The sequence below is a fragment of the Dermacentor albipictus genome, chromosome 3 (genome assembly GCF_038994185.2).
Source record: "Dermacentor albipictus isolate Rhodes 1998 colony chromosome 3, USDA_Dalb.pri_finalv2, whole genome shotgun sequence".
Taxonomy (NCBI): domain Eukaryota; kingdom Metazoa; phylum Arthropoda; class Arachnida; order Ixodida; family Ixodidae; genus Dermacentor; species Dermacentor albipictus.
Genome location: NC_091823.1, coordinates 115,540,064 through 115,553,975, shown reverse-complemented (window position 1 = coordinate 115,553,975; position 13,912 = coordinate 115,540,064). Strand labels below are relative to the sequence as shown.

At 46.3% G+C, this 13,912-nt stretch overlaps 1 protein-coding gene across 1 annotated transcript in view; it reads right to left on the bottom strand.

Moving 5' to 3' along the window:
- Window positions 1–203: 203 nt before the first annotated feature.
- The window catches only part of LOC135916904 (cell adhesion molecule Dscam1-like), a 257,332-nt gene continuing 243,623 nt past the window's right edge, over window positions 204–13,912 (bottom strand). Inside the window, exons 26-30 of the mRNA XM_065450351.2 lie at window positions 12,043–12,190; window positions 9,176–9,312; window positions 3,894–3,953; window positions 829–921; window positions 204–343 (exon numbers count right to left, since the gene is read on the bottom strand). Of these exons, the coding sequence (XP_065306423.1) occupies window positions 9,303–9,312; window positions 12,043–12,190 (158 nt within the window). The 3' untranslated portion in view covers window positions 204–343; window positions 829–921; window positions 3,894–3,953; window positions 9,176–9,302. The remainder of the gene's footprint in view (window positions 344–828; window positions 922–3,893; window positions 3,954–9,175; window positions 9,313–12,042; window positions 12,191–13,912) is intronic.

Here is a 13,912-nt window from a genome sequence, read left to right as displayed (position 1 = left end):
GACACCTATGCTACAATTGCTCAGCAGTGCAGTTAGTACAAGTATGCATACTGAAATGGCTTGTGTTTTTTTTAGTTTTTTGCGCATAACTGTTTTTCAGCTGGCAGCATAGAAAAGCCAGCAATAGTTGTACGTTGTAGACTTTCGAAGCGACAAGTGTTGTAGAATATTTTTGATTTATTATATATGTGACAGTGCAATAAATAAATATTTTGAGTCGAGCGGGAAACGACTCGTTCTCGTAACTCTGAGCTGGCTTCGGACTCCTGGGCGGCCACGATAAGCACTCGCTGTAGCAGTAGCTAGAAGCCTGGGGCCTCCTTTGGGGCCACTGCCTTGCTTGCTGCAATTCCAGTAGAAAAAAAAACGAATAAATCTGAGCACAAGGAATAAATTTCTTGGGGCCAAACGGAAAGTGCTTGAGGTCACAGGCATTCGTATAAGAATTTAGTAGTATTTCAATCCCTCTATTGTCCTCTGCCTCATTTTGCCTATGCACAAATTTATCAGCTATACCTTTTTTGCCACATTCTTCGCGCGTGAGATTTATCGATGCCAAAACGTTGATCACCTGCGTACAAGAGGCGTCGGTCGCCAAGTTAAGTGCAGATCTCTGCATATAGAATTCTAAAACACAAATTAAGGCAGGCCTCCATACAAAAATATTGTACAAATAACACATACCCTTCATAACAGTAAATTAAACGTCCTGAGACAAGGATACTGAAAACGTTACAAGAGTCATACCACACGGAAAAAAAAAACAAGCAACAGACAAAGACGCAGAAGCACTTGCCGTGCCCGTAAGAAAACGTGGCAATAACCCACCTTACGAGCCAATTCCTGACGTCTTCATGGAAGAAATCGTATCATTTGCGTTTCTTCGTAACTCGTCGTATTGTCGTCCTGGTCTCTCAGCAACTGCGCAGGTAATGAAGAAAGATTATTACCGGTCATATAATTAGCTTCAACGTCAAGTTCAAGCACAACATCTATACATTTTCCACAGTTTGTTGACCGCTCAGCTACGATTATTTAGCTATGGGCGTTGGAAGTGAAACTTGGTATCCGTCACCTTCATCTGCCTATTTTATGTCCACTCCAAGATGAAGGCCTGTCCCTCCGATCTCCAATTACCGCTGTCCTCTGCCAACCGATTCCAGCTTGCGCCTGCGGATTTTTTAAGTTCATCACCCCAGCTAGTCATCTGCCGTCCTCGACCGCGCTTCCCTTCTCTTGGCGCCCATCCTGTAACCGTAGTGTCCAACCAGTCCAACCTACACATTACATGACCTGCCCAGCTCGATTTCCTTCTCTTAATGTCAACTAGGATAACGACTATCCCCATTTGCTCTCTTATCCACACCGCTCTCTGCCTGTCTGTTAATGTAGCGCCTACCATTTTTTTGTTCCATCGACCTTTGTGCTGTCCTTAACTTGTTCTCGAGCTTCTTTCTAAGTCTCAAAGTTTCTGCCCCATATGCTAGCACCGATACAATCCACTGATTGCACACCTTTCTTTTTAGTGATGGTGGTAAGCTTCCAGTCAAGATCTGATAATGTCTGCCGTATGCGCTGAAACCCATTTTTATTCTTTTGTAAATTTCCTTCTCATTATCAGGATCCCCTGTGAGTAATTGTTTCCTTCACGGACTCTTAAAGCTGACTGGCGATCATAAACTCTTGTTCTCAAGCCAGTATATTGATTGTTTTTTTTTTTTGCTGCATATTAGTTTTCAACCCCACTCCTACACTCTTTCTGTTAAGGTCCTCAGTCATTCGTTGTGACTCGTCCCCAGTGTTGCTGAACAGGACAACGTCATCTGCAAACCGAAGGTTGCTGATGTCAACCCGGATGTTCTCTGTTGATCCTTACTCCTAAGCCTTGCCAGTTTAATAGCTTTAATACCTCTTCTAAGCATGCAGTGAATAACATTGGAGAGATTTTATCTCCTCGTTTGACGACTTTCTTTACAGGTTTCTTTCTACTTTTCTTGCGGAGAATTAAGGTTGCTGAGGAATCCCTCTATATATTTTTCAACATATTACGTAAGCCTCCTGTATTCCATGATTGCGTAATGCTTCTATGACTGCTGGTATCTATGCTGAATCAAATGCCTTTTCTCAATCTATGAAAGCCATATAGAGTGGCTGATTGTACTCGGCAGATTTCTAGATTACCTGATTTATTACATGGATGCGATCCATTGTACAGTACGTCCCTTCCTGAACGCAGCCTGCTCTCTTGATTGACTGAAGCCAAGTGTTGTTCTTATTCTATTGAAAATTATCTTAAATATTTTATACAATTGAAATTACGGGGTTTTACGTGCCGAATACCAATCGGATTATTAGGCACGCCGTAGTAGGGGACTCCGGAATTTCGCACCACCTGGGGTTCTTTAACGTGCCCCTAAATCTATGTACATGGGTGTTTCCGAGTTTTTTTGTACAATCCTGGAAGTAATCTAACGGTCCTATAATTTTTTTCAATTCTTTATCGTCGCCCTTATTGTGAATTAGTATAATGTAGGCATTCTTCCAGTTCTCTGGGACCCTTGAAGTCGTGAGACATTTAGTATAAAGGGCTACAAGGTTTTCAAACATGGTACCTCCTGCATATTCGCCTGCCGCTTTTCCTAGTTTCATGTCTTGTAAGGCCCTTCCAACTTCAACGCTAGTTGTAGAAGCAGCCAATGTAGCCTGTTCATTAGTACTTCGAATGGAGGTATCCTGGCTGCTCTAGGTATTGTACGGGTCAGTATAGAATTCTTCTGCTGCTTTTACTATATGTTTGAAATCGCTGATGATAATACCCTGCTTGTCTTTCGGTGAATACATCTTGGCTTGTCCTATTCCAAGTTTTCTTCTCAGTGATCTTATGCTGCGTTCATTTTTAACGGCTTCCTCAGTCTTTCGTACGTTATAATTTCGAATATCTATTAGTTTTACCCTAGTTGAATAAGACCCACACTCCCCATAATTCCCGTACTAGTCAATCCATAGTATTACGACAACATACGAGGTTTCTGTCACCTATGCTCATACGAGAGTATTCTACAGAAAGTCTATGAGGCGTATGGGTTTCCTTCGATAAGGCGCTGTTGTACAAAAATACCAAGAAAATTGGGCATATGGAAGTTCTGGTGTCTCTAGCACGTTACACAGGCCCAATTTATTTTATTGTGCATGTAGAATACATTTCTGTAAAACATTCTCTGCAAATAAAAAGATGCGTGCTTCCAAGTTCTCCAAACTCCGCGTTTATTTATGTTTGAGCTATCACTTTTTGTTTTCTATGGTAGCAAAATGTTTCTGCAGGCACTACTGTTTCATGCGCTAACCATTTGCTATAATTTTCCTCCAGATGTTAAATCCCATTGCTTCATTACTGTTCAGAGCTAACATACAGCTTTCATTTTTCTATGAAAGCGTTGCTTTAAAAGACGAGCGAGACCACGGCACAGTATATCTCGTTGTAATCACAGCACCCCAGTTCCAGCTTCAATCAAGCAAATTCCAGCTTCAATCAAGCAAGGAAAAAAAACAAGAGAACAGGCAATCGGGCGAAATCGGGCGCCACAATACAATGACTAAGAAAAGCGAGGGAAAAGCACAGTGCGCACTGTGTGATGCCGTATGGTGTCCCCTCCTTTCTCTTAGTCCTTGTCTAGTCGCGTTGTTGCATGCGACTGTGAAGAAAAAAGTCAAGTGCGAATATTTGGGACTACACTTATTCGCTGTTTCCCCTGCGGACCTTTCGCCTATCACTTCCACATTCAAACGTTATATCGGATAAGCCACACCAAAATCTTCGCAAGATAGTGTAGCTTGCAGTCGAAGGCAGATTGTGCCTCCAGTGTGATTTTTATGACATCTGAGCTATCACTTACTTAGTTTCTGGTGATCCTAGGCAACGTCTCCAGGTGCCAGGCGGGTGGCAGTGTCCGTCGCTGGGAAAGATAAGATAAATAAATTTTTAAAAATTATTGCGGCAGAACTGGTCTTCCGATGACTGTCGACGGTATAAGTGGGATCTTATGCATTTGTTGAAGCGGTATGAGCCTTGGAATAGAAGATGAAGAAGCGCAGGAGTCTGGGTTCAGGAGAAGAGAAGAAGGAAGTGAGAATAAAAGGTAGACAAGATGGACGCCAGTTCCATAGCAATACTTTCCGTCTATTGTATCCTTTAACTAGGAACGCTACATTATTTTGGCGCAGCCAACAGCGGACTCCAACATGTGGGTGACATTTTTCCTTGAGGAGACCTCCGCGGACAAGATCATCTTTTCGAGATACCAAGCTGAAGATGAACCAGCGGTGGAACTACCTCGCGAACTCAACTCGGCAGAACTCGTGAACCTGGTTTTAGAGAAGGCTTCCATGGACACTGATGAACTACGTCGGAAGGGTGTTGTGAAAGTGAACTTGCGTCTGGCGATCTTCGACGAATTAGTTCTTCAACCGATGCGTCGAAAGGACTCTGGATCACAGTCGTCGACGGAAGAGGTGAACCTCGTTTTCAAAGCTCTTCGGCTACAACAAGAACAGATTTCGCAACAGAACCAGCTGGTGGCATCGCTTATAAGCTCTTTAAACGCTGAGAAGCCGGTGACTGAATTTGTAGAACCCGATGCGTTCGACGGCATGTCTTAAAGTCCAGAAGGTTGGCTTGAATTCTATGAATATGGCGCTGGGAAGAACAACTGGCACTCTAATGAGGACAAGATTACTAACATGCGTAGTTACTTGAGCGGTGTTGCACGGAAGTGGTATGATTTGCACATTATTGAAGAGGCTGGCAACTCTTGGAATCAGTGGAGAGAAAAATTTTTCACATTCCGAAGCAACCCAGTGCAAAGGTGGGATGCCGCGCTTAATTTCAAATTCAAGCAAGGCTCCCTCGTCGAATATTTCTTTGACAAACGCCGCCTTTTAAAGCTGGCCGAGCCTATGCTTCCTCCTTCTGCCGTAGTAGCACTAATAATGCACGGACTGCATGCGCAAGTCCTGAAGCAAGTGCAAATACGGTCACCTAAAACTATGGACGGGCTCCTGGAGTGCCTTCACGACATACCATTTACTTCAGAAGAAAATATAAGCGCTCGCTCAAGCAGTCACTTCACACGGTCCGGCGCGGATTGGTCAAGCCGTAATCAGCGAGAACCGCGCCGCCTTGCAGGCGGCACAGAGAACTTGGGTTGGCGCGCTCCCAGAGGTCGGGTGAATAACGTCGACAGCGACCCTGTCCCCCTACTTTCGGACGCTGAAGAGGCTCCGCCGACAAAAAAACTGATAAACAAGGGTGATCAGTCCGACCCGACGACCACAACTGAGATTGTTTATTTAACTTGCTCTAGCCTACTTCACATCCCTGTCAAAGTGGGAAACAGACACATGATGGCTTTGGTTGACAGCGGTGCTTCTGTGTCTATAATAAATGCCAAGCTGGTAGATGCAAGTCACCTGCATAGTGGAAGAGTACTACGGGTGCAAGGCTACGATGGAAAAGTGACAATGCATAATCAGTGGGCCTCAGTAAACATCGAGTTCCAAGGTCATGAAATAGAGAGTGAAGTACTGGTGATTGAGGGGGTGACGTATGACTTTCTGCTATCCAGACCAGATATAAAGAAACTAAAAATCAACGTATACTGGGACGATGCGGTTTTAGTGGAAGGACTATCAAGGCAAGAGACACAGCCGGATAGAAAAAATAACCTGCGAGTTGTCAATTGCGCGGAGGATATTGCAACGACCTATCCTGAACTGGTATGCATAGGAATCTATCCACCGGCGATGACGTCACACAAGGTGCCTTTCGAACTAACCGACAAGACCGTCATCCGAAAATCACCTTACAACATGTCAAGAGAGCGCAAGATATGGTTGAAGAAGGAATTGCAGGAGATGCTAGACGCCAATATAATCCGGCCTTCGGTGTCACCCTTCACCTCTCCCATAACTATTGCGCAGAAAGAAGATGGAACTTTCAGACTGTGCACAGATTACAGGGTTCTCAACCGACAGACAGAACTTATACCATTTCCCATGCCGAAGATAGACACGATTATAGATGAGACAGGTGGTTGCCGATGTTTTTCACGTATTGACTTGTGCAAAGGTTTCTGGCAGATCCCGCTAGCCGAAGAAACAAAAATGTACACTGCTTTTATCACGCCCTTCGACCTGCACGAGTATAACCGGCTTCCTTTCGGTTGGAAAAACTCACCAGCATGGTTCCAGAAGATTATGAACGAAGTCCTGAAGCCTTTCCTAGGTGTCTTTTGTAACGTGTACATAGACGATATTATCGTCTTCTCCAGAACAGGGACGGAGCATCAGGAACACCTGTCCCAGGTATTAAATGCCTTGAGCTTGGCACACCTCAAGGTTAATTTTAAGAAAAGTGCGTTCTTTCAAAGAAAAGTGGTGTTTCTTGGAAGAGTCTTTGATGGGACTACCAAAAGCACTAAACAAGAGTCCGTCGAGAGGATATCCCAACTGGTAAAACCATATGACGTACATTCATTGCGTGTGTTTTTGGGATTAGCAGGACATTTCAGGCCCTTCATAAAAGACTTTGCCATCAAAACAAGATGCCTCACGCGCCTAACACAGAAAGAAGTTCCATTTGAGTGGGATGAGGAATGTGAGAGAGTCTACCGTGATCTGGTGCACAGAATCTCTGTTGACCCTATTCTACGCATACCAGATTTCACTTTACCCTTTGAACTGAATACCGACGCCTCACACTATGGGACAGGTGCAGTCTTGTACCAGAAATGTCCAGAAGCATCCGGCCGAGAAAAGCGACACGTAGTAGGTTACTACAGCTACACCCTCAAGCCACCTGAAGTCAACTACACCACTACTGAAAAGGAAGCTCTTGCAGTCCTTAAAGCAATTCAGTACTTCCGTGCGTACCTAGAAGGTGCGAAGTTTACTTTGTTCACCGATCACCAAGCCCTCACTCATCTCTTGAATATGACCCAACCTAAGGGACGTATCGCCAGATGGGTGAACTATTTGCAGCAGTTCGATTTCACCATCTCCCACAGACCTGGACCCCTTTTGACTGATGCAGATGCATTGTCTAGACTGATGATACAGGCCAACAACGAACAATCGGAAGAAATCAATGAAATTAAATTGTGGGAAGGCACTGAACAATTGATTTTTAGGGAAGGTCGCTATCAAGTCCCGCCAACGCTGGTTTCCAGGGTGCTTTATTTGTACCACGATAGCCCAGAATCTGGAGGACACGACGGATTTTGGCGCACCTACAACAAGCTAGTCAAGAGATTTACGTGGCCTCACATGAAAGACGACGTCAATCGATACGTTCGTTCATGCCACATTTGTCAAGTCAACAAAGTGAAATATAAGCAGCCTATGGACGCCATGATAATACCTTGCCACTCGAACGTGCCTTTTGAAGTTATACACCTGGATTTCGCCGAGCTAAATAAGAAACGAGAAGGAGTCCGAAAAACGCAAGCTTTTCTTCTGGCCATAGATGAATGCACCAGGATGGTCGCGGCACGGGCAGGAAAAGAAGATGCGAATAGTGTCATCGCCCTTCTCGAACGGGATATGTTTAGGACAACCAAGACAATTGTATGTGACAACGGTCCAGCGTTCAAGAGTGAAAAGCTAGCAAGATGGGCTCGAGACCATAATATATCAATCCAGTTCTGTGCGCCATACCATCCCGCAGCGAATGGGCTTGCAGAGCGTGCTATACGAGATGTTAAACAATACATCAGGATGTACGATAGTTTCCCTGGTGGTTGGAAATGCTCTTTAGAAGCAGCTGTAAGACATCACAATCGCTCCTACACCAGTGGCTTGGGATGCAGCCCGCAATTCGCTTCTTCAGGAGAAACCCCTATTCTTCAGGCGGACCGTGAACTTGGGCTGTTAGAAAATCTCAAGATCGTCGAGGAAAGGAAACAGAAATCGCAGGAGGAGAGGTACCGTAAACGAATGAAAAAAAATTTCGACAAGAGACATTGCTCAGATATCCCAGACATTCAAGTCACCGACCTCATTCTAGTTAGGAAAGGAGTAAGAGAATCCAATGCCAAATTTTATGGTCCTTACTCTGTGACAAAGACAGCCACTCAGAAAGGAATATTGAAGACTGTGTGGTACATTGGCGAACGTGGCTCAGTTGAATGTGCTTCGATTGGAAACGTTTTCAAGTATCACCCCAGGAGGGGTTACCAAAAGAAACCTGGAAGGGTGAAGCGGTATGAGCCTTGGGATAGAAGATGAAGAAGCGCAGGAGTCTGACTTCAGGAGAAGAGAAGAAGGAAGTGAGAATAAAAGGGTAGACAAGATGGACGCCAGTTCCATAGCAATACTTTCCGTCTATTGTATCCTTTAACTAGGAACGCTACATTAGTATTCCAAGTGGTGCATCAGCAACATTTGGAAAATAGCTGTGGAAAAAACTTCAGAGGGTACGAGGTTTCACAGAGGGCAGGAATAATGTTATGAGGTATAAATTATGACGTTTTACGTGCCAAAACCACTTTCTGATTATCAGAAACGGCGTAGTGGAGGACTCATGAAATTTTGACCACCTGGGGTTCTTTAACGTGCATCTAAATCTAAGTACACGGGTGTTTTTCGCATTTCGCCCCCATCGAAATGCGGCCGCTGTGGCCGGGTCTAGATCCCGCGACCTCGTGCTCAGCAGCCCAACAACATAGCCCCTGAGCAACCACGGCGGGTGATGGCATGAGATGAACGATGGCTGTTCTCGCTCGAAGTGAACGCAACAGCCCAGAAAGGATCTGGATTTCAAAACTGTGGTCGCCGTTGGGCATTGCCTTATTTTGGTCGTGACAGGGTTTGACAGGTGGAATGCGGGAGAAGTGGGGAGTGGCGAAATGAAGAGCCACTGCAATTGGCAGGATGAGCTGATATGGAACGCTGTTCTTTTATTTCACTTTTATCTAGTTCAGGAGACAACTGTTTTCACGTTATTTTACTATATTGCAATGACACGTAATACAAGGTGGCGGGTTTAGTGAAAATGGCCGCAAATTTGAAACACCGTTGTATTTGCTAGCCCATACACACACACATAGAAAGGGGGCACCATACTAAGCGCGAAAGAAACGATAGCTTTTTAAACACTCATCAAGTGAAACTCTCTACTTACAATCATCGAAGAAGGCCGGGTGTGGCTCGGTTGTTGCCGGTACTGCTGGCCCGGCTGCTCACGTGACTGCGTATTGCGTAGAACTGAGGCCGGAATCGAGCTGTACGCGGCCTTTGTCGACCCGTCGTCATACTTCTCTGCAAATCAAATTTTTCGTTGTCATCAGCATCATCGAACAGAGTAAGTCAAGAAGGGGAGGCGCTGTCTCTGCTAGATCGCCAATTGCTACCGTCGTGTGTCGACCGAACTTGTCAAATAGTCTGGAAGTTGTCATTTACGAGAGCCGGCGCTTTAGAAACCACACTGCTTATTTCAGCATTATTTCTTGCACCTAGTGAACGCTAAGTAGCATTGTTATCTGTGACTGGTGAGTGAGGGAAAGAAAGAAATAGAGAAACAGAGACAGTAAATTGGATGCAAAAAATGAAAACAACAAAGACCGTGGAGATCTACAAGTACCGCAAGAAAGAAATTGGAAATGAAAATTTGTACTATGCAACAAAGGGCAATGCTTTGCCTAGCTGGTTGCCCAAGGACAAAAAATACATGTGTCTGCAGCAACGAAAGTCCAGAGACAACGCAGCACATCCTAACATAACGCGAATATTTTCACCCAGAGAGACCGTAGGTAACGTTCACCTTCCAGAATAGCTGGGATTCAAGAAGGATAGAACTAACCGGTCCGCAGCCTAGATGAGGAAGAAGAGTGTAGTGTATTGGTGGAAGAGATTGGTACGACCAGATGTGTTACAGGCATAGGTAACTGTAGAAGTTAGATATGAACGTTTTAAGGAATAAATAAAAGGTTAGGGAGATGAAGGCAGAAAGCTAGACTGATAAGCATGTACAGATTACATGATTAGGTCAAACTGGATAGGTGGCTTTTTGTTACCGCCCCGTTTCGAAGGAGGTGCCAATAAATCATCCCTATCTTCTGCGGGTCGACAGAGTGCCCACTACTTGTTCTTACACGCAATTGCTTTCATACTTTCAAATATAGCGTTTCCGGCAATTATTTGGTGCGTACGCTAAGTGATAATGAACGGATATTTTGCCGCTATGCCTGGCACGATTTATCCCAAGTATATTTTCGCAAATGATATGTGACATGTACTTCGAGAACCTGTACCTCGAGCGCTACTTCCTCAAGGACCAGTTCGGAACCCTGTGCAGCGTCGGCAACCACTGGGGCAGCGTCTCAAACGATCGACATGATCAAAGCATCGATATGTGCCGCCGCCTGCCGGCAGCTGCGGACAGCAGCGTTTTGGGGATGACTTCCACGTGTCCCAGAGGAGCGGACAACATGTGGCAACCCTCCCTGTCCGGCTGCTTTCTGTAGCTGCTGGCAGGCGGCGCTACAAGTTTATGCTTGCGCTGTCGCGGCAGCAGCTCGCAACCCCATAAACAAGGCGAATTTGCACCTTTATCTTAAAAACAAGGCATTTAAGCGCGGAAAAAGATACATTGAACAGCAGACTCCGAAATGCAATCCGTTTACAAAATTTGAGCAACAACAGGGCAGTGATAAACGCAAAATCTTTTTTTTTTCGGGCACATTAAGCAAAATATGCAGCTCCCCCGTACTTTTCTAAAAAAAATTCGCAGTTGCGCCGGAAAGGCAAAGCACCGATTTCGATAGCACATTAGTACATAGCTATACGAAGTAGGAATAGTTGTTTTGTCGGCCGTATAAGCTTGTAAACTGCATATCATATTGACCGCAAATAAAGACGGGGACAGCGGAAGAGAACGCATAAACGACAAGGCCCGTGTCGTTTATGCGTTCTCTTCCACTGTCTCCGTCTTTATTTGCGGTCACTATGATATGTAGTAAACACCAACTAGGCTAAACTGAAGTTATTCTGGAACTTGTGAACATTCGCTTTCTAACTGAATTAACAATGATAACATGCGTAAGCGCGCATCAACGAGGGCGTAAAAAGAACAGACACACTGAGAGAGCGCTGTCTTTGTGTGTCTGCATCTTTCTACGTCTTTGTTCAGTCGCTCTTACACATTCTCTCATGGATTGAAACCATGATAGAATGTGTAAAACTAGTCTGGTAACTAGCCTGTTAACGTGTTTTAACTAAATAAATCGACACGGTGTCACGCGCGCAGAGGTAAACACGAACACACATCGCTCGATGACAATGCAAACTGTCTATGAAAACGATGGAGTTATAGGAATCGCGGCAGAAGCCGCGAGCCAATTGACCTCCGTGCATCTGTCGCTTAAACATGCACAAAACGTCGAAGGCACAGCACAGACGAAGCTACCGGCACTACGCACACTCTGCAAACAACGCAGATCGCTTTGAAGATGAGGCCCTCCCGGGCGCGCACTTTAGCCACGTCACAGACCGCTTTCAAGACACACGAGCGCCGGCAACGCGTCTTTACGGCATCCGCCGAAGGCGTCTACTACAGCATCCGCGATCCGCGTGGGGACCGTGGGCACCTAGGGGACAGATCGCGGACGGAGACGCCGTGGTTGTGTCCACTCTGTCGACACACTCTGACCCTGTACGGTGCGGCGGGCGAGGAGGACATCGAGGCACCGTAGGCACCGTAGCAGCCACCAAAGAAGAACGCCCCTCCTCGCCTCGCCTCGCCTCACCCCCCTTGCCTCGCACGCCAAAGGAGGGGGCACGCATTCGGGCCGCGTTCCTCGCTCGCGCACGGGAGATTGCACCGCATTCGCCTGCTCACCCTCACATGCTTTCACTCATACGGAACCTCACGGCGACGGCGACGGCGACGACAGAAATGCGCCTGGAGTGTCCATATAATTGCTATAGCAATAAAAAAAGTATAGAACGACCCTGGTGCTACTTACTATACACGCATGAAACTGCTCCTACCTGTCTAGTAGATTGGCGTCCGTGGACTCGGACAAGTGGTATGCAGAGACAGCAGAGTGCCTCGCGTACTCCGCGCGAGGGCTGTAGCCGTAAGAGGTGCGGCATTTGGCAGCGTATCGCTGGTTGTACTGGTCCTCTCTGCAGAGCTCTGGAAAGAGTCGAAGATGACGCATTCGCGGCTGTAGCATGGCTGTGTCTTGACATTTTTCTATATGCTGAAGCAGCGGGGGAGGGGGGGCGTATTATGCAAGTGTCCACCTAGTCGACATGTCTGTTTCGCCTGCTGGTGGAGTTCTGATTGGCTGGGCTGGTGTACGCGTCAGCAGGAGGCAGGCACCCCCGGTCAATCAGCACTTCGGCAGCAGACGAGATCATCATCATCATCATCATCATCATCATCATCATCCTGGTTATGCCCACTGCAGGGCAAAGGCCTCTCCCATACTCACCATACTCACCATGCTCACCGAGACGAGATGGACATGTCCAATACACTTGCAGAACACTTGCAGAATAGCCCCCCCCCCCCCTCCCCCACCCACAGGGTATGGATCATTCGGTGAGGGGACTGAATGTTTAGCGATACGCGACGCATGCAGCGTCTGTGTTCAGGACAGCTTTTCATTATTCCTTACAGAACAATATGAAGACAAGCATACTTTTTTACAGGAGTCAGCCGAGAAAATTGAATCCTGAAAGGTACCTTTCAAATAATGTAAATATGCTATGCAGGAGTACGTATTCTGGTAATACACTTCATACGTGGTATAATGAAGGCAGCGCTGCGGCAACACTTTATAAAGTCGCAAATTTTGCTCTACAGAAAATGATCTCACACCTTCGGTGTTCGCGCGCGTTTCATGCCGCTGGCACGCCAGTGCTTTACTTTAGGAACTGGTTCTCTCACGCTTCAGTGACTAGGCTCGAAGACAACTGCGGGAAATACGTTTTGATAATAAAATGTTTCTTTTAGAATTCATTTCTTCCTATCAAGGCGATGGCCAAATTTGCGAAACGGGCTAGCATCCAACATCCCTTGTATAGATGCCTGCCTACAATAATTTAACCTCTTGTATATAGCAACAGGCAGGATATGAAATTGTTATATTCGCGTGCCGTGTGCTTGTTTTGAATTCCTGTTCGTACGGGTGCACACGTGTGTGTATATGTGCGTCCGTGTGCCTGTGTGAGTACGTGTGTTATCGAACGTGCGTGTGCATATGCAGTATATTTAGGAGTATGTGTGCACGAGCGTCTGCATGTGCGCGGGCACGTGTGTACGTGTATGCGTGTCCGTGTGTGCGTGTGAGGGGCATGTGCAATTGTGTGCATATATGTATGGGCGTGTGTGCGCGCGTGCTTATGCTAGTATGCATGCCCGTGTGTGCCTGTGTATGTGTGTGGGGCATGTGCGCGCGTGTGCATATATATTTGGGCATGTGTGCGCGCATGCTTATGCTAGTATGCATGCCCGTGTGTGCCTGTGTATGTGTCTGGGGCATGTGCGCGCGTGTGCATATATATTTGGGCGTGTGTGCGCGCGTGCTTATGCTAGTGTGCATGCCCGTGTGTGCCTGTGTATGTGTCTGGGGCATGTGCATGCGTGTGCATATGTATTTGGGCGTGTGTGCGCGCGCTTATGCAAGTATGCGTGTCCGTGTGTGCATGAGCACGTGTGTGTGTATGTGTGTATGTGCGTGCTTGTGCGTGTGTGAGGGGCATGTGCATGCATGTGCAAATATATTTGGGCGTCTGTTGCGGGCTTATGCAAGAGTGCGTGTCCGTGTGTGCGTGCGCACATGTACACGTGCGTGTATGCATGTGCATGTGTGTGCGCGACAACAAGAGGTTTGATGCACCCCAGTGACTA